At 37.4% G+C, this 24,689-nt stretch overlaps 1 protein-coding gene across 1 annotated transcript in view; it reads right to left on the bottom strand.

Moving 5' to 3' along the window:
- The window catches only part of wapl (cohesin release factor wings apart-like), a 39,414-nt gene extending 14,829 nt beyond the window's left edge, over positions 1 to 24,585 (bottom strand). Inside the window, exons 1-12 of the mRNA XM_019053721.2 lie at positions 24,177 to 24,585; positions 22,793 to 23,006; positions 20,562 to 20,763; positions 18,265 to 19,130; positions 15,185 to 15,627; positions 10,996 to 11,123; positions 6,111 to 6,231; positions 5,140 to 5,388; positions 4,670 to 4,885; positions 2,297 to 2,482; positions 1,523 to 1,775; positions 281 to 463 (exon numbers count right to left, since the gene is read on the bottom strand). Coding sequence (XP_018909266.2) covers positions 281 to 463; positions 1,523 to 1,775; positions 2,297 to 2,482; positions 4,670 to 4,885; positions 5,140 to 5,388; positions 6,111 to 6,231; positions 10,996 to 11,123; positions 15,185 to 15,627; positions 18,265 to 19,130; positions 20,562 to 20,763; positions 22,793 to 23,006 — 3,061 coding nt within the window. The 5' untranslated portion in view covers positions 24,177 to 24,585. The remainder of the gene's footprint in view (positions 1 to 280; positions 464 to 1,522; positions 1,776 to 2,296; positions 2,483 to 4,669; positions 4,886 to 5,139; positions 5,389 to 6,110; positions 6,232 to 10,995; positions 11,124 to 15,184; positions 15,628 to 18,264; positions 19,131 to 20,561; positions 20,764 to 22,792; positions 23,007 to 24,176) is intronic.
- Between the last annotated feature and the right edge of the window lie 104 nt (positions 24,586 to 24,689).

The following is a 24,689-nucleotide window of genomic DNA, read 5'->3' as shown; positions in this document are numbered from 1 at the left end:
GAAAAGCTTCGGCTCCCACCTCTGCATGTGCTAAATTATGTAAGTAAAAACAATTATGAGCATCAAGGTTCCTGTTTTAATCCTTATTTTATTATTGACTAGGGAGCTATACTTCCTGCCCGTTCCATGACTCAACCACCAGGCTTCATTTTCTCAATTTATGATGAGCACAGCTCAAAATACGATCTCAAAATTGGCAGATAAAAGTATCCTTGAGGCTACCTTTTCCAAGTTTGTCTGATCCATCTTCAAACTGGTAAAACATAATTTTGTAACTTACACATTGCAATGGTTTCTTCCATATTTTCTTCCTTGGATTTTTCTTTCGCCTTCTCTCGCTCTTGTTTCTCATTTTCATCTCCATCAAGAATTGCATCCGTTTTCTTTTCTTCAGTCCTCGCAAGGTTCTCTTGCTGATAGAATAGTTCTACCAAGGCTTCTACAGCCATCTTCTTTGATTTTGCTGCCAAAAAAATGCCACAAACATAATAAATCATTCTCTTCTCTAAAAATTTGAGGATTTATTCTGATAACCAAGTGTCAAAATTCATATAAAAGAAAGCTTTGAAAATTTTGGAGCTAACTGAAATTGTAAAACTGACCTCAAATTTCTCCGTGTTCCATCTCAGAGTTACAACTCAATGCATTTAAGCTAAAAAGAACTATTTGCTTGGGATTTGCATGCAACATAGGTGTTTTTAGCATAAATATGCTCATTTGATTGTACCTAAGCAGAACGAATCTTTCTAAAAGAGATTTGAAAAAAATAAATATAAAAGTTACAGGTAAAGACTAGATTTGAAATCTTCAACGATGACTGGGCCATTATGACAATGTTAAAAGATGACGGGTAATGATGGAATTGCACATTTTTGGGCTGAACCTATTAAGACTGGCTGCTGAATCTGGGATTAAAAAAAGGGAAAAAGAACACAATTTTAAAATATGGGAATTAGGAGACCCTATTTTGGATTTCTCAATTAGAGTGTTTGTTAAAAAATCATGAAAAACAGTGAGTAGAGTCCGTTTCATATTATTTTTCCTCTTTTACTGTATGCGCAGGATAGGAATTCCCTATCCTGCGCATACAGTCAAAAAGGAAAAGTAACCTGAAACGGGCTTTTTCAAAATTTTGTCCATTCCAAAAATCATTTCTATTGCTGTAAAACTTAAAATTAATGCAGCACATGCAACATACAGAACTCAACTTGTAAAATTTTAGTGAGCATTTACTAAAGTAAAAAGATAAAAAAACTTTCTTACCTAAAACAATAAATAAATAAAATAAAATTCAAGGTAAAGAAATAAATAAAAATTGAAAAGGCTACTCTAATTCATAAATGTTAACAGATTTTTTTAGCTTATTCTTTTTGAAAAATAGGAGTTCATATTTTTTTCATTTTTTACTCCTACAGAGTGAATTTGAAAAGGTACGCTTTAGAAAATATTTATTTTGCTAAAGGTATTGGTGACTGGAAGGGCTTATTTAGAGCTCTGTAATCAAGTGTTAAGAGCGGCTTACTCTCAAAAATGCTCTCAGTCTCTGCAGGTGCTTTGGCATGAATTATTGTCCTCCTATTAACATCATTGTGCTCAACGAGGTTGATGAGCAAGATAAGAGCTAGCACGGTACAGTCAAACTTCTCTTCGTCGGGTATGTGCTGCGGGATTTGCAACAAGACGTGAAGGCTGTTGTCGATCATCCCTTGCTTCTGCCCCGCTGCCAATGCACCTTGAGAATTAGCTGAGAAGTTGTGCGTCAGATTGATCAACACCTGAAATAAAAAGAAATGATTTTCAATTAAAACTTTCTCTTCCATTCCAAAACAGTCTGAGGACCTCCATTTTAGACGCTGCATTTTTGTCTTGCTGTTGAGCAACTGAGCCACTATTTGCAGTCTTCTGTCAAGCTTACTGTAGAGAACTAGTCACTTAGGTAACTGATAAGAAGCTCTGGTATCGCTTTAATAACCGCGGTTTGAAGCACTTGCATTTCGTCATTCTGTTGCATATTATTTTGGCCCGACAGGAGCATTTGAGTACTTTTCTGAATAACCACATTGACTTTTGGAATGCTGCTAATATTATGCATACAAATGAATTGTTATTGGAGAGAGATTTGGGAGTCAGGACTTTAATTTTTTTGATGAATATTCTTTGTAATTTTGCTGAAACTTTGATGAAAAAAGTATGAGTACTAGTGTATTTGATTATTGCAAAACATCAACACATTAAAAAAAATTCTCCTCTCTCTCTGTTTTAAATTGAACTAACATTACACAACTGAAGTATTCACCTTGAGAGTGGCTAAGAGGGTTTCTCGCAAGATAGCTCCGACAGACTGTTTGTCAGTGATATCCGAACTAGGGTACAGAGGAATCTCAGCATCACAAACTTTGAACAATTTCACTACAGTATCCAGAAGTATTCCCTCCTTGAATTGCAACAAGTAAGCGTTGTTTTCTTCATTTTGAAAAGTAACCTGCGAGAGCATTCCACAACAAAATTACATAAAAAACATCATCACAAAAATTGGAAATTTTTTGAGTGCTCAGTTATCTTTGGATGATTCACTCTTGAGCTTTCATAATTTTAAGGGTCATCCAGGGTTTGGAGTTCCATGTATCGCCACTAATTTGATAAATTACTAAAAATGAGTTGTATCCAAGTTATGTATTCTCAAATAATTAGATCTGAGAAGTAGATACATTTCTCAAAAGGTGTCTCATCAAATTTTTTAAGTAAAATATTTCGTAGATAAAGGTCATGGTGCAGCATAATTCAAAATTTGTTTGATCCAATACATCTTGATAGGTTGGTATTCCATCTCCACTTCCATGTACTGCCAACTGAGGCAGCACTGTCATCTAGGGCTGTCTTGGACTGTCGGACTTGGAATTGCAGGGTTGCCATAATTTCTTTATTTTCAAATTCCCTGACTTTCCCTGATTTTTCCCTGACTATTTTTGCTTATCTCTGACTCCAAAATTTTCTAATTCCCTGACCTTTGAAAGCAATTTTCACCTCTTTTTGCCCCCTTGATATACGCTACCTTTGGCTAAACTTCGGACAGAATTTCTTTGTTCAGAGGTCAAATGGAGACAAAGGCATTCAGTGGTAGATTGAAAGATGACAAGCCTTGAAAATAACCAGAACCATAAACAGTTAGAAGATCAGTAATACGTTTTAGTAATTGGTTGATGTGTCAGAAATTCCCTGACTTTCCCCACAAATTCCTTGACTTTCCTTGATTTTCCCAGGATTCCAGACCGCCAGCAACTCTGCATTGGCATAATCTCCCGATAAGTCTTACGACAAACGGTGTCTCTTGTGCGTCAAACCCCTCTTCTCATCCCCCGGGGGATGACCCTAACACTCCTCATGCATGTGTCTATTTCTTGCGAATAAAATTTTGGGAGATAACTTAAATTTCACTTGTAATTGGACATGTATTGGGATAAAGGTAATACTCGAAACTATGAACACTAGACTAAAAGACTAGAATCTGCCTAATGCTACTTAATAAGCTATAAATTTAATTTCAACGAGTAAAATTATCTTGAGCCATTTTATGATAAAAAAAAATATGTTGGCGCTTCTAACCCTCTGGAAAGTCAGCCTTTCTGGATTCGGAAAGAGGAAAAAAAAGAGGGTGAAAAATAAGATAACTTTCGCAGTATCTTTGAAGATGAATTTACCGCAGATAATATTTTTGTCCGTCTGCAGAACAGAACACACATGATGTAAACTGGCAACTTTTTAAGAATTTAAATTTTTAATGGAAAATTATCTAAAGTAACCCAAAGAAAAATATAAGAGCAGTTTAATTCATTTCAAGGGCAAGGAGTCTGTCAAGTTATATTCAAAATATACTACTACTACTACTACTACTACTACTACTACTACTACTGCTACTACTACTACAACTACTACTACTGCTACTACTACTACTGCTACTACTACTGGTACTACTACTACTACTACTACTACTGCTGCTGCTACTACCACTACTACTACTACTGCTACTGCTGCTACTACTACTACGTTCTACTACTACTAGAACTTTCTTAAGCAACCTATCATCTGGCATCTTTTGCACATGCCCATACCAGACAAGCTGTTTCGTGAAAATGTCATGCACTAGGTTGTTTTCGAAGCCTATAATTTCACATATCCTTTCATTCCGAACATGATCCTTCATATTAACATTTCTATCAATCTACACTAGAAGTCCATCTCATCATTTTAAAAATTTACATTAAAAATCAAACTATTTTAAAACCTTGAGCATGATAAATCAAATAATTAAATAGCTATCTCTTGGAACCATGTTTCCTTGGCAAACTTCAAGCATTAGTACTCCATTTCTCACAATTTTTCTGGTTTTTGGGGTTGCCATTCTTGTGAATTGTTTTGTGTGCCAAAATGTTATATAACAGTCCCGGACAACAGCTTCCTTTACTACCAATACTTCTATACTGAGTTTTGGGCAATTCGGCAACTTTTCCCCGATACAGTCACATTTGATGATTTTAGCAGATACTTTCTGTGACTTGATATACATACCTGTGGGCATTTGGATTAATATTCTTAAATCAAATTTTACGTTTTCCCAAGAATTCAGTGAGAAATATCGGACAAAAATGTTTGAGTACCGAAGACAACTTACATTTTCGAGAACTCGTAGGCACCTGTCAACCTTGCAAATTTTTTCAAGTAACGGAGGAGACCATGCATTGACTGTGTCATCAACTAAACGGCAACATTCGACTATAGTTTGTACAATGTGCTCCAATCCTCCGAGTTCTCTCAGCTCTTCTTTAAACCATTCTCCTGCTCTTCGACTGGTCAAACTCAACAGCGTTTCCATTGCTAAGTGGCCGACCTAAAAAAGTAAAAATTGAATGTTTTAAATGCACATAACTCGATGAATCTTGGTAATGAAAGAATAAAAAAATAAAATAAGAAATGAGCTGATAGTCATGAAAAATTGACTGCTTTTCACTGAAATTAAAACTTGGAGGAGTAAAAAATAACCTGTTTACTGATTATTTTTTAACTTAACAAAATAGCTCATCTCTGTTTGGGACTTGAATGAACAACTACTGAAAATTGAATAATAGGTTTTACTCAACTTACTGTGATATTATCTAAATTCAGGTGCTTAGCGTGACCCTGGGACTGTATTTCGGCGCACAGCTCCCGCACCCTGGCTATTGTTTTGCGCAGCTGAGAATCGGTGAGACCGCAGGTATCCAATGCATTGCGATGTGAAGTGTCACTCTCAAGGAGGTTCAGCATCAGTTCTAAACTGTCACGGTCCAGATCCATATTCAGCCTATCTTGACTCAGCACAAACATCACAGTCGCTGTACACATACCCAAGCTCTGAAAAATTCCAGGAAAGAAATTACCATCCTCTCTGTGATTTAGTATTTCCAAAGTGCTTTCTCCAATATTCATCAGATTCATTCTTTGATCTCTTGGTAGAGCAAGGGACTACGCATAGAATACCAACAAGTCTGGCACCAGCTAAATTTCAAGATTTTTTGATATGATGTTCCTTACCATCTCCGGAATAACATGAGCTTTTAAGATCAAACTTTCTATGAGCCTATTTCAATGGAATAGGGTCTAAAAAGTGCATTCTTCAGTTCAGCAATTCAATACTACTATCAAACAAAGGAGTGGCACTGTTGCTGAGATGCGTAGCCTCTTGTTTGGAACTGAGTTGACATGCCATTTTATCTTTTCGGCCCGTGCGAGATAAAAAAAGCGGAGCTACTTCCTTGATCACCTACATTCCTCCACTTGATAATGCTAAAAAATGCACTTTTCAACCCCAATTTTCTCAATATTGGTACATAGAAAGTTTGATTTTATAGGCTCATCTCACTCAGGAGATCATAAAGAACATCAATAGCAAAAAATATCAAAATTTAGCTGGCGCCCAAGTCTTTGGTATTTCGTGCATAGTTATTTTACTTCTAAGATAAAAAAAATAGCACCAACTGCTACGACGGTTTTTTGAGATGACACCTTTCTCAGAACCTTTTGAAATGAGGAGCAAGACACACACAAGACTTAAAATAACAAATATGATAACGGACCTGATCTTTGGCAGCATCGTGGAGAGCTTTGAAAAATTTGGTAACGGTTCCGTGAGCTCGTACATGCATTCTAAACGCAGGAGCCATGCACTTAGAGGCGAGAGAAATTGCTGATAAACATCTGCAGAGAACATAAAAAATTTCACTCATAAACGTTAGCTTTGAAGTTTTTGATAAACACTTAATTTCTTCATAAGTGGGTGTTATACAACCATGGGGTCAGTGAAATGAAAGCTACAGAAAATTTTTACTTTATGCATATAACTTCGAAAAAAAGCACCTTAACTGCATTACAGGTTTCTGGATTTTGGCCAATGTTTTATTTTTTCGCAAGAAACAAAGCAACACGTTATCTTGATTCTTTTCGCTGCATTTCTCCTCAATTCTGAAGAGTATGCTGAAAAAAAAAAAAACTTGATGAAGGATGTTGCTTTGTTTTCTATTGAAAAATCAAACATGATCGAAAATTCCGTAGGTTATAATGCAATGGGTTTAGATTTGAGTAGAACATTGAATTTTTAGATGTTTGGAAAAAAATTGAGAGGGGAAACAAAAAAGGGGGAAATTAGAAGTGACCCTTAAGAAGATTCCTCCCAGGAAGTAAACAGACATCGAAAGAGAAGAAGTTACCAAATATTTTGTAAATTATAATAACAAAGAAACATTTTGGCCCAACTTTAGGGGAAAAATAATTATTTGAAAATGCTTTCTAAGGAGAGATTATGCCAAATCTCGCATCATTTAGCTCATGGTAATTAACTACCTACTATAAAATCTGAAATTTCAAGGATTAAAAACTCTTATTGTAGAAAGACTTAAAACAGCACTGTTATGAAAGAGAATGGTATGCAAAAATATGAAATTTTTAAAAGGTACTTTTTAGTGTTCCGACAACAAACAGTACAGAGCAAATCTCCCATTTATCATAATAATATCGATAGAGATCTGTTGCAAGCCTTCAAAGATTATTCGGATAGTTGGGAATCAATTAAATTTACGGGTAAGTAGGGAAATGAGGAATTGGTTTAAGTCCTGTTTCATAAGATGAAAGTATGTGACATCTACTATTTGCTTGCATCATTGCTTATCAAAATGAAAAAAAAAGTAAATGACGATTAAAGGCCAGCAGAAAGAGTTTCAATTTATACAAAATGCAGAAGTATGAGGCTAACTTATTTTGTAGGCAACGATAGCAATTGAATCGGCTCCTGCGAAAACCGCTAATGTCCATTTTATCTACTTTTGAGAGAACTGCAAAAAACTGTAGGAGCCTTTAAAATGCGGAATTAAAAAATGTTCAGAAGTTAATTATTACAGGAGAGGATTGTAGAAAAGGATCCCTAACAGTTTCCAGCTCCTCCTCTGTCTGGGACGGAATAATTAAAAAGAAAAGACTCAGGACTAGAGCGGTTTTCGCATGATTCGTGCATGGTCGGTTCTAAATAATCGAAAATGCATATTTTTCAGTATGCCTTTCGGGTAAAGAAAGTTGCCCTCACGTATTTTGATGCGCTGAATCCGATTATGACCTCCGTTTTTTTCCTTCACCCTCCAATTTTCCGGAAAAGCCAATTTTACTCGGAAAAATGACCATTTTGGGGCATTTTCGGTGTTTTTCTGTCTGCTATCCCCTGCATAATGCAGATAAAATTTTTCGTAGCTACGAGATTCAATTATGCCGATGTCTTTTTAACTGATGAGTCCGGAAATGACCTCAATTTTTCCCGTTCACTTCTCAGTTTTCCGGGAAAGCAACTTTATCCCGGGAAAATGAGCAAATCCGACGCATATTTATCGTGCATGCAATGTATTTTTATAAATTTTCCTGGACCCGTGGTAGCATGTTACTCATGTATTTTGAGCTGCTAAATCCGAATATGACCTCGGTTTCTTTTTATCACAATTCAGATTTCCGGTAAAGCCGAGTTTTCCGAGCCTAAAATTGTCTATTGTAAAAGCTTTGCCGGATCGAAGTGTATTCAAAATTCATTGTATGAATGTCTCCGACATGTGATACATCGGTTCCTTTGTATTTTGATATGTTGAATTCAAATATGATCTCAGATTTTTCCGATCACCCATCATTTTTCCGGAAAAGTCGCTTTTCCTAGGAAAGCGCTCTTTTCAGATATTTTTACGATTGATTTTTCTGCTCTAGGGAGTTTCAGTAATTTTCCGAGATCCTCTTTAGGTCTCTCTTGCTGTATTAAGAGGCACTGAACTTGAATTTGACCTTCACTCATCTTTGACAACCCCCCCCCCGTCTTCTAGAAGGTCCGATTTTTCCGGGCCAAAAGCTTTTCCAGACTGTTCCCACTTCCAGGGAAATTCAAAACATTTTCCGCGTGTGTGATACATCGATTCTCATGTAATTTGAGCTGAAAAACTCGAATATGACCTTAGAAATTCGTTATCACCTTTTCCTAGGAAAGCGCTCTTTTCAGATATTTTTGCGATGATTTTTCTGCTCTAGGGAGTTTCAGATATTCTCCGGCAGGTGATAACGAATTTCTAAGGTCATATTCGGGTTTTTCAGCTCAAATTACATGAGAATCGATGTATCACACATGCGGAAAATGTTTTGAATTTCCCTGGAAGTGGGAACAGTCTGGAAAAGCTTTTGGCCCGGAAAAATCGGACCTTCTAGAAGACGGGGGGGGGGGGGGGGTTGTCAAAGATGAGTGAAGGTCAAATTCAAGTTCAGTGCCTCTTAATACAGCAAGAGAGACCGAAAGAGGATCTCGGAAAATTTCTGAAACTCCCTAGAGCAGAAAAATCAATCGTAAAAATATCTGAAAAGAGCGCTTTCCTAGGAAAAGCGACTTTTCCGGAAAAATGATGGGTGATCGGAAAAATCTGAGATCATATTTGAATTCAACATATCAAAATACAAAGGAACCGATGTATCACATGTCGGAGACATTCATACAATGAATTTTGAATACACTTCGATCCGGCAAAGCTTTTACAATAGACAATTTTAGGCTCGGAAAACTCGGCTTTACCGGAAATCTGAATTGTGATAAAAAGAAACCGAGGTCATATTCGGATTTAGCAGCTCAAAATACATGAGTAACATGCTACCACGGGTCCAGGAAAATTTATAAAAATACATTGCATGCACGATAAATATGCGTCGGATTTGCTCATTTTCCCGGGATAAAGTTGCTTTCCCGGAAAACTGAGAAGTGAACGGGAAAAATTGAGGTCATTTCCGGACTCATCAGTTAAAAAGACATCGGCATAATTGAATCTCGTAGCTACGAAAAATTTTATCTGCATTATGCAGGGGATAGCAGACAGAAAAACACCGAAAATACCCCAAAATGGTCATTTTTCCGAGTAAAATTGGCTTTTCCGGAAAATTGGAGGGTGAAGGAAAAAAACGGAGGTCATATTCGGATTCAGCGCCTTAAAGTGCAAGTAGATCACCTAATTTCGTCCAGGAGACATTTTTTTATTTTGGTTTGTTGTACAGTATAATGAGGCATATAACGAAAGATGGACATTAGCGGTTTTCGCATGATTCGGACCACGACCCCCCCTGAAAAGGGCTTCAAACCTAAGGAACAAACATTTTCACCACATTAATGAGTGTGTCTAACCTCCGAGAGTATTTTAACCCAAAAATCTCAAAATTGAAAAAAATGGACATTAGCGGTTTTCGCACGAGCCGATTCAATTATTAAGTACAAACTATTTTCTCAAGATTCTTGGAAGAAAAAAAGAAAATTAAAATAAACCAAACTTCAATATTCGAGCAGGATCAACAGATAAATAAGTCTGAAATTAGTCGTATTGTAAAGAAAACATAATTTGCAAAATACTGATTGCTATCCTTCTTTTTGGTGACTTAACCAAAAATATTAGGTAAACATTGAAGGACATACGTGACAGCAACTGGAAGAGAGCAAGAAAAGGGTCGACAAGTCAGGAGTAAGGGGAAAACGGCTGTGCGAAAGAAGAAAGTGAACGAAAAGGATAAAAACATATTGATTGACTTGCGACTGGCAAAGGCACCGTGACAAGTAGTGATTTCTTCTCAATTTTTGGCTTTCAACTCTTTGAAAAGATAATTTCCTCATAAACGGTAGAAGCGATTTCTTGGGACCTGAAAATGCACTGGGTAAATTGATCCAAAAAACTGAATATCTGAACGATCTGATTACTTATTTATTTTATCTTGCAAATCTATTATATTCTTCTGGTCTTTGAAAAACACAGAGAAAATAAGGAAAAAAGTGGAGTCAGTGATGTTTGATATCAAAGAATATTTTTCTGAAGATTTAAAAGAGCAGATTGCTGACAAATTCTGATAAAAAAACTATCCTCTTGGTACATGCAAGCATATTTGTGGCATATCGACAGTGAAACCCCCAAATTATGTCCCTTGTTTACAGTGTTTCAAAATCTCCACCCCCATTTTATTTTCTTAAAGGAGAACAAATCCACATAATTTTTTGCGGATCTTACATGATTGGTGTTGAATAGTTTTCCACTCTAAAACAAAGTATGACATAAAGTATGCAACATCACAAACTGAGATGCATGGTTTGAATTTCACCGTCAATATTGTGATATAAAACCGCTGGAATCATTACTGAACATACTAAGTTCAAAAATGCCAATTTCTAGGTTCAGTTCTTTGCGGACAAAATATCATTCTAATCTCCGTAATTGTAATTTAAATAATTCTGACACCTTCAAGAGCACATATCTAAGAAGAGAGATTAACAATCTAGAGCAATTAATGATAGAGAGAAAAAGAGTGAGAAAAAGTGGTTGTAAAAAAAAGAGTTGGGTTCTTTCTAAATTGATTCTATTGTATGTGATTGAATAGTCACAGAGCACTACTAGCTGAGCTTAACTTCAGTGCAAAACTTACCTTGTCCCGATGGGGTTGTTATCTTTCAAAGCATCAAGAATATATTCTACATCATCATTAAATTCTTGAAACTCTCCAGATTCTTGAATTTGATGGGCCCTTTTTACATTTCTTACAACTGTGTAAAACTGTGAACAGTATAATATATTCATGAAAAAATTATTAAGATATTTAAGTTTATAATTATTAATTATTAAGATTATATTAAATAATTCAGAAAAAAACATGAGACACGTTCTCAGGTAAAAATTCAAAGATCATATGTTCAAGGCGGTCAGGGATTTCAAATTTCTGTTTGAAACCACTCCATGTTTTTTGTGTATTTTCAGGAGGCAAATACACGGTTACAATATCTCCTGAGACCAGACCTGAACCACGGACCATCAAAAGAATACTGGATCCAAGGTAATATATTATTAATGTGATAATTGTTCATAGGGCGACACTGAAACGAAAGAAACTTGTGAGAGATTAGAGATTTCAGTGAACAACTTCATGAAATGTCATGAGGCTGTGAAATTTTTGAAAAATATGAGACATATATTTCAAGGGCAGGGTATGCAACCTGCACTAAAAACACAAGTAAACCCTGAATAGCCTGATTTTTCTTATCTAGCTCTGGATTTATATTCCTTTTTCTAGCAGAGGAAACATCAGTTATAAAAACAAATAAAATGACATTTCTTGACAATTTTGGTATCGTTTTGATAATTATTCAGCATCAGGTAACAATTTACGATTTGAGATCTTTGAGAAATTTCATGAGATATTTCAGGTAAAATTTCGCAACTTTTTTTCCATGAAATTTTGCCACCCTAGCTGCTCAGATTCTTCTTCCCTCGATATACAAGGTGTCACAAGAGTTCGTAGCCCCCCCCCCCCCCCCTCGTAACATTTGAACGGTTAGAGATAGAAAAACGAAACTTTGGGAATGTTTCTATCTAAAATGGGACCATCTTCCAGGGGGTTCAAAATTTTTATCCCCCCCCCTTGGGGGAAGGGGGGGCGCGGTATTTTTTTAAATGGTAATCCCTATCTTGTGATACATCATTTGAAAGAGCATAAAAAACTAAGAATTTTGGCACAAACCGCAAATCAATATCTTAATATCAATTAACCGAGTTATGATGGGTCAAAAGTCAAATTTGACCTATTTTCAAAAAATCATATCTCCGGTTCAAATTATCGTAAAGAAAAAATAAAACGGGAAAATTTACCAAATTTTAAGCACTTTAAATTAAAAATCACGGAAATTACTTCAAACTAATTTTAAGGGGGGTTTCGGACCCCAAAATACATCGTTTTAAAGGCCATTCGATATTCTCGCGAAATGAGCCAGTTTCCCCTTACTAATCCTCAACATTATCTTAGTAAGTTCAAAATTAGTTCAACACTGCGTTTTCAAATCCCCAAATTTCGGGCAAAGTTCAAAAAACGAAATTTAAGGTGATTCAATTCAACCATTTAAATTTAATTTTTTTTTCAAAACTTTCTTCGAAATTTGGGGATTTGAAAACGCAGTGTTGAACTAATTTTGAACTTACTAAGATAATGTTGAGGATTAGTAAGGGGAAACTGGCTCATTTCGCGAGAATATCGAATGACCTTTAAAACGATGTATTTTGGGGTCCGAAACCCCCCCTTAAAATTAGTTTGAAGTAATTTCTGTGATTTTTAATTAAAAGTGCTTAAAATTTGGTAAATTTTCCCGTTTTATTTTTTTCTTTACGATAATTTGAACCGGAGATATGATTTTTTGAAAATAGGTCAAATTTGAATTTTGACCTATCATAACTCCGTTAATTGATATTAAGATATTGATTTGCGGTTTGGAAATTTGCGGAAATTTTGTCCGTTATGGCGTATCTTGAAGCGTAAGGTCACAAACGGCCCAATGGCGACGTGAGGCTATGGGCCCGCGGGGCGCGCCGCGGCCGGCCGGCCGCTGAGCGCGCGCGGAGGGCAGGGTTGCGCGTCGCCGCATTACACCAGCGTAGAGGAACGGACGGTGGGGTGGGAGGGGGATATCCGGAGGAAAAGCATCCACATTTTCAATCCATAATGAAAATTCATCATACATTTTCAATATAGATGAGGAAATATGAGCTCTACAAGGAAGTGATGAGAAGAGTGACAAATACATATGTAGTTTGTACGATTAGAAGCATAAGTGAGGAAAAGAGCGACGCCAAGAATGGCACAATTTGGGCCAGCAGGGATTTTTCTGAAACCGGGCTCAAATGATACCTTATGATACCCTAAAACTCTGGTAGAAGTTTTAGCTTGAGTATACGCACGGTTTTTGAGAAATGAGGGGCCAAAGTTGCCAAATCGCCATCATTCTGGACAGCATTTCTACACCAAAAAGACGGGAAAAATGGACGAAAAAGTTACACCTTTGATGGGTTTCGGCTGTAAACAGGCCCGCCACATCCCATCTCGGGCCCTGGTACCAGTTTTCTGGCCCGGGCCCCTAGCACAGAGGGGGGTCCGGGGGGCCTCCCCCGGGAAATTTTTGAAATTTTAAATCTATTTGGACGCATTTTGAAGCTCTTATGATGGAGATTTTCCATCAATTTTTGCAGAATAATTACGCCTTTTGTTTTACTTTCAGCACCAAATACTTTCGAATTGTTGCATTCAAAACATCTATAAATTTTTTTTTCAGGGGGGCAGATGATACTTTTCAATTCTAGGGGGAGCCGGGCCCCCCTGGACTCCTCTTTCGTACGTCTATGGCAAGGGAGTTGAGCCATTGAAGTCGAGGATGCCCAGACAGCAGCCTCTTAGCATCCGACAATGGAAGAAAATGAAACGCAGTTACTAAAAATATCATTCTACATATACTCAAAATCTTGAAAATAGATAGAAATCTCTAAAAAAGTAAGAAAAATTTTACAGTGCCCTAGTGTGTTTTTGAAACTTTATGCACCTTTTGCGGAATTTTTAGGGTAATTTTTTTACTTTTCCTTACGAGACAAGGGTTACACATGAATTTGTAGTGGTTTGTCATTTGCGTCACGGGCCCCTCTGAGGCCCGAGGCCCGGTACCAAGGACCCAGTATCCCCCCCCCTTGTGGCGGGCCTGGCTGTAAATGTCCTCATTGGGCCCCCAAGCATTTAACTGTGTTCAGTTTCAAACATTTTGGTCGCACAGTGGTCAGAAATGGGGAGAAATCGTCGACAAATCAGGATTCTTTGATTTTGAACATTTATTTTACAATAAGACGCTGATATTCTTCAGTTTTTGGTGCTAAAATTGTACTTTTAGGTGCTGTCACTAAATGGTGTAGGCAAAATATTACCATACAATACTGTAGGATTGGTTTTTAAAGGAGAAGATGAATTTTCAAGCCAATCTTACCATTTCATGGCATTTTTACGATAAAGTGAAGATATTTTGCAGCTCCATTTTTGAAAAGCAAAACGCGATTCCAGTGGTTTTCTCTGTTCTGGGAGGCGAGAGAGCCTCATGCTATAGCATTTAGTTGTCGTTCATACCAAAAATTGAATTTGCCTATACTCGTCAAAGTTATATAGCCCATGAGGGTAAAGGTTTTCCGCCAAAAGTTCGAAAATACCCTCATTCTATGTTAAAAAATTAGAAAAAAATTGGCAACACTGCTTCGAAAAGTTCATGATGGCCTTTAATTGCGCTTCGATGCGATCTCAGGGTAATATTCAGCCTGTAGACCGATGTGCAAGCCTGTGAAATTATAATGCACTGAACTAATAGTCCAGCATTCCTTGATATCAGCACATAAAAATGAAAAATTTGCAACACTGTACAGCCTAAATGAGGGGTCACTTCAAATTGAAACTTTGCCTGCAAGTTTGCCTTACCATAAGCTTTCATTTGAGCCTTGTACCGTCGATCAACTTGGGTATACTAGTCTGTTCACTGGACTAATAGTCCAGAATTCCTTGATATCAGCACCTAAATATTAAAAAAATTGGCAACGCTGTACAGCCTAAACGGGAACTCATTTCAAGTTGGAACTTTGCCTGAAAATTTGCCTTACCATGAGCTTTCATTTGAGCCTTGTCTGATTGACCAACTTGGGTATCCAAAAAGGGGCTAAAAAACACCCCTTTTTGGCAAGGCTCTTTACAGAAGTTGAAAGCGTTTTGTTGATAATCCATTGGATGAGGACAAAGTAATCAAAAGAAAGGTAGGATCAAAACTTACTCCTTTGGCTTCCTTTGGGCACTTTATCCTTGTGATCAACTCGGAGTCATTTTCAAAGCCAACCCCCGAGTCTGCAGAGCTGACAGTTGTAACTCTTGTGAGGGACTCAGGTCCAAAGTCAAACTCATCTTTGCCCTCTGCAACAGAGTTGCTCAGGACTGTACTCGGGGGTTTTTCCACTGCAGAGTCCTTGTCCTTATCGTCACACCACTTGTGCTTGTACAATGCTAGGCGCTTCTTGTTATCTCCGGTGATCACTCGCGACTTGAATATGCTGCGTTTACTTGCGAATGGTACATCAGCTTGGCTTGTTGTTTCGCTGACGTTGTCCGTTGAAACCGCAGCACCGGAGCCGTCATTATCATTCTCCACATCTTCATCTGATAACCATTCACCTCCCTCTGCATTCGGGGCTTTATCTGAGTCCTGAGAGCTGCCCATACCTACATTAAAAAAAAAAGAGACAGTCTAAGTGCTTGTTTTCTTCCTCTTGGTTAAGAAACATACTACCATCAGCAGTTAACAAGACTTGATAAGAATGTTCAATTACTTGAAAAAAATTTCAAATATATGTGTGAATTTTCACAAAAAGAAAACTTTTTGGAGCTATAAGGCAAATTTTTGTTTTAATTATATTGAAAGGGAAAAAAAATAATCAAAATTTGAATTTTTGGATGAAAATACTCCCCATTTTCCAACAGAATAGGTTGCAAACTTATCAATCCAATTTTGTGGCATTAGCGGTTGCGACTTCGCATTTATGACAGACAATTTTGAGCCCTAGTAATGGGATGTAACGCATTTAAATTGCTTCTTTTCCAAATTTATTATAATTGTTACTGTTATTTGGACTACATTTTGCAATAATATGGATCTACCATTTCTGCCGTCCCCATAAAAACACTTATTAAACAAAAAAGTTGATAAAACAGCTGACGCTGTAAGGGGAGGAGAGATGGTCGAGGAGGGCATTGCAGCATTTGGTTATCACTTGTTGAAGGATAGGGACCTATGTGACAAAAGCGTTACAACAGGGGATGGGGGGTCAAAAAATCTAAAATTTGCCGTAATGTATTTTAAAAATCTAGTCACAACATAATGTGCCGTTAGTTTTCCTAAAATGAGCCAAAATAGCTGTTCTTTACTGGGCTGATTACTGAAATTGATAGACATAGTCATGAACAAAGGAGACAAATTGAAAACGGTGCGATCCTATTCATAAAAGCGGGATACTGTGATGGACAAGGTAGGTAAGTAATAGACTAACTACCAGCAACCCTACAGAGACCCTGGGGTTAGTCCATCATTTTCTCTTTTAGTCTACAACAACCATCCTTTCCAAACAATAGGATCACTCCATTTTCCCTTTGTCTCCTGCGTCTATCGCTTTTTCTATCAATTCCAATAAACAGCCTGCTGCACATGAAACTAGAAACTGTGCTAGACTTTTTGGCTCAAGTTTAGCTTATCGTAATTTTCTTCACTGATCTATTCCTTGTTGTTTATTTATGCTTGAATAGTCATCCTGAGGCAACTGGTAGTTTTAATTCGCAAATTTCTCATCTCTGGGTTCTAGTTAAAGCATACATTCGTATCTTACTACAGGATGTATGTAGATGAATATTCAGCATACCATACTTAAATTGAACTGTCAGTCAATATTACATTAACTATCCCTTATTTTATTTCTCTTCTTACACCTGATATGCTTTTTTTAATAACACTTCACTTGATGTTGCTTTTGGTAATCTTATTGTAACTATCTTTGTGGTTTGCAACTGTTTTCTTGGATTTTTTTAAATTATATTGAGCCATGCAAAACAAGTTGAAAGTTCTCCCACTTAAACATGCACTGCTGAAAAAGCCAGCCACAGTACGTTTTGAACACTTTTAATGCGGTCAACATACCACCCCCGATTTTTTTGCGGAAATGTCAATTAATTCTGGCTGACATCAGTCTGACTCAGGGTAGTTTATGAAACATAGCCTGACGTCAGGCTGATTCACTTTTACTATGGATTTCACGTAAACATTTCACAAATTCACCCTCCTGCCTTTCAAATTTGGCCGCCATCTTGGCATTCGGAGCAATCCCTTTGACTGGAGGGCTTTAATGACTTCATAAATGAAATCTACAACCAAAATTACATAAGAAATGATACCTCACTTGCCTTATCACGCGAACATTTTAAAAATTCACCCTCTTGTCTTTCAAAACTAGCTGCCATCTTGGATTTGGGATACCCCCTTTGACCGGGGGACTTTTTTAACTTCATATCTGAAATCTACGACCAAAATTACATAGGAGTTGACACCTTATATGACACTGTATGCGTATTGAAAAAAAATTGAAATCCTGGAGACCTTATTATGGCCCCCATTTTGAAATTTAGGCAATTTGGGGGCAATTTTTGGCAATATGGACGAATAGCTATCTACTGACACTTGATTGACTAAAAATGTACAGGATATGCATTTAAAAGCCACAAAAACAGCCTAACTTGACTTTTTCAGCGTCTTGACCCGAAATTCCCGCCAAAAAAGCGAAAAATCGCATTTTCTCAAAAAGTGCTAAACTACAGATTTTGCGGTTTGTTGTTCCTCAATTAGTAGGCCTTCTAGTTGACATTTCCGCAAAGAAATCGCGGGTGGTATGTTGACCGCATTAAAAAGTGTTAAAAACGTACTGTACAGCATGGGCTACTAGAATATACTTCTTGCCGAAAGTACTTTTTAGAGAAAAGGGGTGCCTCTGTCCCAATCAAAAGTGTGCTTACAGTACACGGGATATTTTCAGATACAATCATAGCTTTGTCAACAATGCGCAAGTAAAAGAGAGCTCCAAATTTGCTTTGTTCATCATTAATTAATAGAATTAAAAAAAAATTCAGGAAAATGTTAGCAAATTAAATGCACTCTCTACTTTTCAAATGCGTAAGAATCAAAGATTACAGAGCGGGTTCACGAGCTGTACCTAAATGAATATTTTGCAAACAAGAGTTTGATGGAATGGTCAGTCAATGCTATATTGACTTTTGTAATTTGGAATACCTGCACTAACATTTAAGCTAATTCCATACCTGAATCAGTCATCGAAACGTCTCCATGAGGCATCGGCTGCAACGAGCTCGTGCTTGGTAGAAACTCTTTCACCTCAGCTGGAGGGCACAATGCTGAGCTTTGGATGGCTGCTTCAATACCGATTCCACCCTCTGCATCAGTTTTGTCTTTTGGTTTTTCATCATCACTACCCTCTAGTACTTCCAGAAGCTTACGCCTGTCTTCTTCTAAATTTTCAGATTGAGCTGATTCACTTTTCAAGTCCTCCGCTGCAGAATTTGGGGTTGTAACTGTGGCACACTCATTGAGCTCGTTCAAAAGTTCTTCTGTTCGGTTGTACTTATTCACAATATCATTATTGTTATTTGTAACATAATTGATTGAGAGATTCTCTTGGTTCTCGACCAAGTTTGAGTTACTGGACACATCCTTCATGTAGATTTCTTCGGAGTCGTCTGCATCTGAATAAGATATAACTTTGTTGAGCTTGCTACGATCGCGTAATGTTCTCTTTGGTACGGTATGCTCTTCGTTTTCAGAGGATTCGGGAGTATGCTTCCGACGCAGATTCCGAGGTGCTTTTGGCTTCTCGACCTTTTCTGCTTTGCCGACAAACTCGCTTTTACTATTTTTATGACTCCTCGTTTTGCCTTCGGGTATTGCTGCTCTGTTGCTTTCATAGTTACTGTTCCGCAGGGGCTCTGTTAGTAGCTGGGATGTTCCTTTAAAAATTCGGAGAACGATGGGTGGTTTACTTGCATCTCGCTCTGGTGTGGTTTTGGTCGGGGAAGAAGATAAGTTCATTGCTTCTGTCTGTTCAACAGACTCCCTCCTGGATGAATTTTCTTTCTTTCCTTCATCATTTGCTCGTATCAGTTCTGATTGTCTGGAAGAATAATAAATGAGATTCATAAAATTCACAACTAATTTACAAGGACACTACACTATGCATTTACTATAGATGCATCATACTCACTGAAGTTTTAACAGACTTCGAGAAAATATGTCTTTAATAATTTCAGGTTTCTTTTGATCAGCATGAAAAAATTCCCCCTACTTATTGGATCAATTATCTACTGACTTGCACGTCCATGATTGTTGAATATGATGGGTGTTGTAGGTTTGAACGGTTATGCTGTAGGAGTGTGTTCTTTGTGTCATGATGAGACTTTCACTTTCTTTTTAAAGTTTTTTCTGAAAATGCTCCCAGAGGGAGCTATGGCCTCTCAAATTTTTTGAGAAATCTTCCTTTTATCTGAATTTTTGTAACAGTTGTATAGTATCAAAACTTAACGTAAAAAGGGGATTTCAGGGAATCTTGAATCTTTTATGCAATAAACTTGATTTTTTGGTCAAAGAAGGTGCTATTCTTATTGGGTTGGGCATGAAAAAATGTCGGAAAATAGTACCCAGTGCTTTTTCTTCTGGAGCTAAGTTTTTGGGAAAATCGCTTTTGAATGAATGAACACACTTGACGAGAGGTTAGCTACTCGCAATGATGACAAGTCTTGATTTAGAAACAATAAGTGTGCCATGAATGCCCAGATGTATATACATAGCTATGCTTTTATGCACGAGTTTAAAATGCATAGGAATTCCTAAATGCAAAATGACGTCCATTTGAATTTTATTGACCCTCAATTACACTAAGACAATCTTTCAAAGTTCACAGATATTCAAATACCTGAAAATTTGATAAAAGATGAAAAGTATATTTAAGGACTTTCTGGGGCAATACAAACCTTTTTTCCTGTTCGGCAATATTTAAATGGTGAAATGGAGTTGGAGGATAAAATTGTATGGTTTCTCATCATAATTTTATGTAGAATACAAGAGGCACATTGAAGCTTTTCAAATTAGACTCATTAATTATAGAATAACAGTTTTTGTCGACATTAACTTACACTTTTCATTCACAAAAAAAAATCCGAGTCTACTCAAGTCTGATGTTTGAGCACTATTTTAGTATATTTTACAATGGAGGAATTTTCTAGCATATTAACTTTTTTTTTAACAAGATTAAAGATACCCTGTGGCAGAAGAAAAAGGAAATGCATGTGAAAGCAAGCTCTAGTTATTTGCTGGATGCCTAGGTTGATTTCAATGCCTAAGGAAGTTGATTATAATTCTTTCTTGAGCAGGAAGTTGGAATTTTTTGTTTATAGTGTATACTACAAACGTTTATTTCTGACTTGAGAGTTAATTTTGGAAGTTTTGCCCATGTTTAACGTTTTCTAAATGAAATATTGATGATAAAATAGGTGCTGAACACTTAATTTCTGAGCCTGGTAGTTGTAAGAAAGGAATTTTAGCCTACCTATCTTTTGAAGGAGACAACTTTCTAGCAGATGATGCCGAGTAACTTGAGGTAGACTGGTACGCTTTTTCCTGAGATGCTGAGTCCCCTTGGTTCCGACTCTTGAAAAACTTCTTTGGTCGAGGTGCAGGTGGCACTTCAGGAATCACTTCATTTTTAGCTCCTTGCCTCTTTTCTGCTTCCTTACGAGCATCTCGTTTCCCTGTATCAAGACATAAAACTCCATTAGTTCCTTCTCAAAGGTCTTCCATTCAACAGGAGATTACCTCATTTTATTAAGAAATTCATTTCATAGTTATTTTACTTGAAGGAGAGGGGCACCAAAAACTCCATGAATGTATCACGCTATGAAATTCACAGCCTTAAGAAAAACGGAATCTAAAAGATAGGGAAAAAACTAAGATACCTTCAAGATTAAAGATTTTCCTCCTTTTGAAACAAATTAGAGAACAAGAACTCTCGGATTTTTTTCTCCATGGCAACATTTAGATTAATATTTTTCTTTTTTTAAATCATTAGAAATGGACTTGCGTCAATGTTGAATACTTGAGGTAGAATTTCTGAGATGGGCAACAATTAAGCTTGATGAGCTGGTTCAAAACAACTCCAAAGTGAGAGACAAAGCAACATTGGAATTCAATATAACTGAGCTACTACCACATGAAGGTGGCTGAGAGGCAACTAAAGTCCAGACACTTAAAAGCCACCCCCCACTTGAATAAGGTAATGCTTGAAAACAAGTATCTCTGATTTTGTGACACTCAGTTGATTTTTATCAGTACAACACTATTTCTCTCTAAAAAGATTTCAGGTAACCAAAGAAACGCCTTCGGCTAAAAGTACAATCCTGCTGCACACTACATATACTTTTCCTTTTGCTTCCTCAACAGCAGTTGCTGCTAAGTAAAAAGGTTACAAAAGACACTTCACATTATTACCAGGTTATATACCCGAAGATTTATAAAGATTGAAATAAAAATGGGAAACTTTTCACATTAAACTCTTCAGAACTTCAGAACAACCACGAGGATCTAGAAACTTCCATGAGCACCAAGTGATAAGCCTAAGTAGGTTGTGAATGGAAACATAGATCAGGAGAACCCTATCGTCAGTTCAGTTCACTAGACCCTCTGCCAGGCACCCTTAGTGTTGCCGCTGACTGAAGTTGGGGGTCCTTAATTATTCTCTTGGTCCATAGCCTAGTCAAATGAAATGGGGGACTCCCCATAAGAATGAGAAAAAGCAAGGGAATCAGGGGTGCATATTTTTCTAGGCCTCCGCTCTGCAATGCCCTACATCTTAGTAAAATGCGCAAAAAGGTCGATAAAGCTCGCTGATCAAAATTTTTGTTAAATTTTTGGATAATTTAAGAATGTGTGCCAAAACAGCTTGATTTCACAAGAGTTGAAGAACAGAAAACCATTCACAATTTGGTCATGACTGCACGGTGGAGAGCAATTTACAATCCCGAGGGGAATCCCTGTGAAAACAGGAGAGATTGAAGGAACCCTGTCACTGTAGCATTGGAAATGTCCGATTTTGGGGGTAAAAAGGTTTTTCCTTCTAATTTACTCTTTTTTTATCTTCAGAGGAAAGCAATCATGTATTAAGATAAGAATGAGGGGAGGCTTAGAGCTTCAACACTCCTGGTATTATCATGGATCTCAAGGCCTTGCAGGCTGAATATTGAAATTTATAGACAAATAAGGACAAATGGAAAAAATAGAGTGATCATTTTGGTGAAGGCAGGTGGTTTTGATGGGCAAAGGAAGTAAGGACTTGACTAACTAACAGCAATCGATGAGGGACCTTTAGGTTAGTCCATCATTTTTCTCCTCAGTTAAAAAAGAACCACCAACTCAAACCAGTAAAATCACTTGATTTTCTCTTTTTCTTCTTCGTCTATCACTTTCAATAATTAGTCTGCAAGGCCCAGGTCCCAATGAAGATGGTTCCTTGTGACTCAAGAGCTTTTAAATATTTTTAGATTCACCGTGTCAAGCTGTTGAAAACTCAAGTTGGCAGAAGTATTAACTTAGGAGGAAATCAAATTCTGTTCGATATATGGTGTTCACCATGATAAAATTGCGAACAAAAATCTGGAATGGGTTTACGTTCCTCTATTTTGGAACAACTGTGTTCAAAATAATCTTTCTTTTCTACAACCAATCAACATGTGAGAAAAATTCTTTTGGGACTTGTTGAAACGAGAGAAAGGAAACAAAACTTACCGACGGTGAATTTTGATCCAGTAGGATTAACGCTGCGAATGGATGTGAAAGATGTTATTCCCCATTTTCCAACTGTGCCGGTGGATTTGGCTGCCGTTGGTTTATTGGTTTTGGCACTTGCTGCTTTGTCGAACTGTATACTTGTTTGCAGCGCAGTGTTGGGATGGTTGGAATACTTTCCACGCCCATAGGATTTTGTTGTAGTTTTGGACATCTGGAAGTTATGCAAATGATAATCAAGTTACAAAAAAATAAAGGAGTTAAGGAGCAAATGATATTCTTCGTAAATGACTTATTTCATTTTCCTGGTAAGAATGAAAGAGTTCCCGAGAGGTATTCCAGACTAGTCCTATATGAGCACATCGGTTCAATTTTACTGAAGACCAAATGGATGTATTCATGCTAAAAGGAACTACATTACACCCAATCCCTGAGCAAATAGTTTCTTTTAGCATAAATGTGTCCACATCTACCAAGATTACCAATATTATCAGCCGTCTTTAAAGATAAAAATATGCTGCTGATGCGTCAAAATTGGGTTTGCTTGTCCACCAAAGGAAGTAACCGAGAAATAACCACTACCTCTGTGGTCAGTTGTACCAATGAGTTTTATACTGTTGTCACCAGTCATACTGTCAGTAAGTACAGTTACATCCGTTTCAGAACATAATCCGGTGATCAGTGGCATCATTGAGAGAAAACCTCATTACCTCCCATATTCTAAACTAGGAGCATATTGATGATTGATTCAAATCTGTTGAATTACAAAAAGATGAAATTGACCCGTACGACTGAATCCCTGAGAGTAGTGCCCTCCAGAAAAAAAGCAAAGGTCCAAAGCTGTTGATGTAGCGAATACCTGTGCAAATTTTCTCCCGCAGTGTCTCATTACTGATATTATACTAAGTGCTCCATAAGCAGCAGATGAATTTTAACTGCCATAATGTGCACATTCTACTGATGGAAGAAGCAAGGGTTTCCCATAACTATAAGGTATTGTTTCGGCAGAACACCTTCTATTCGAAGTTGACGAACTTTTATCGAACTGCACACCTGCCAGTCAGGATAGTAAAAGTCGGTTGATTGCATCAGAAAAACTTACTGCACGCATGGTTTAAATTTTAGGAAATACAAAGGTTAAAATTAGATTGTGATGCTCTTCATTCGAGGTGCCTCTGTATTCTCACACGAGCCCTAGATTGAGAGATGCGGTATGCGATTCTTGCGTTCCTTGAATCAAAGTTACAACTCTTGAAGAGTACCTAGGGTGTTAGATTTACGGTCTGTCATGAATGATCGGTGGATAGTGAGAGACTTTTGGAGCGAAGTCTCTTTCCTTGGCAGTAGGGCTGTCAAAGACACGGTTGACACAAAATACACATACCTTCAGCGGAAAGCGATAAGAGGTTGGTTTGCTATCATAGCAATAAACGCTCCATTGTTATGAATACACTAAGAGATCTCGGTGAACGAGTTGGTGGTTGCTGGCGAGGACATGAGAACCTGTGTCTGGTTGGAGCCACCCTATCAAAATAACGTAAACATAATTTTTCGTGTACTTTAGGAGCGTTCGGAACAGAATCCGTGAGATCTGTTCGGGATCACTGGCACTGGGAGAGTAGTTGAAGAACAAACGGAGTTATGACACACACATGAGAACTGGGAAAGTCCCTTGAGAATATAAATTAGACTAATTTCACCAACTTTAAAATAAAATTGTAGTTAGAGTCCGTGAGATACCTATCATAAACAACCAACAACGACCGCCATGTTAGATCCACAAATGAGTGTTGACGTCACGAAAGGAGCGTTTAGATTATGGTTAGATTCGATATATCGGTACGACTCTCAATCCCCTCTCCCTCCCTCACCACTCTCCCAACCGCGCCCCTCTCTC

This window comes from Bemisia tabaci, chromosome 5 (assembly GCF_918797505.1).
Source record: "Bemisia tabaci chromosome 5, PGI_BMITA_v3".
NCBI lineage: Eukaryota > Metazoa > Arthropoda > Insecta > Hemiptera > Aleyrodidae > Bemisia > Bemisia tabaci.
Note: the sequence above shows the minus strand (reverse complement) of the source record. Positions and strands in the feature narration are given on the sequence as shown.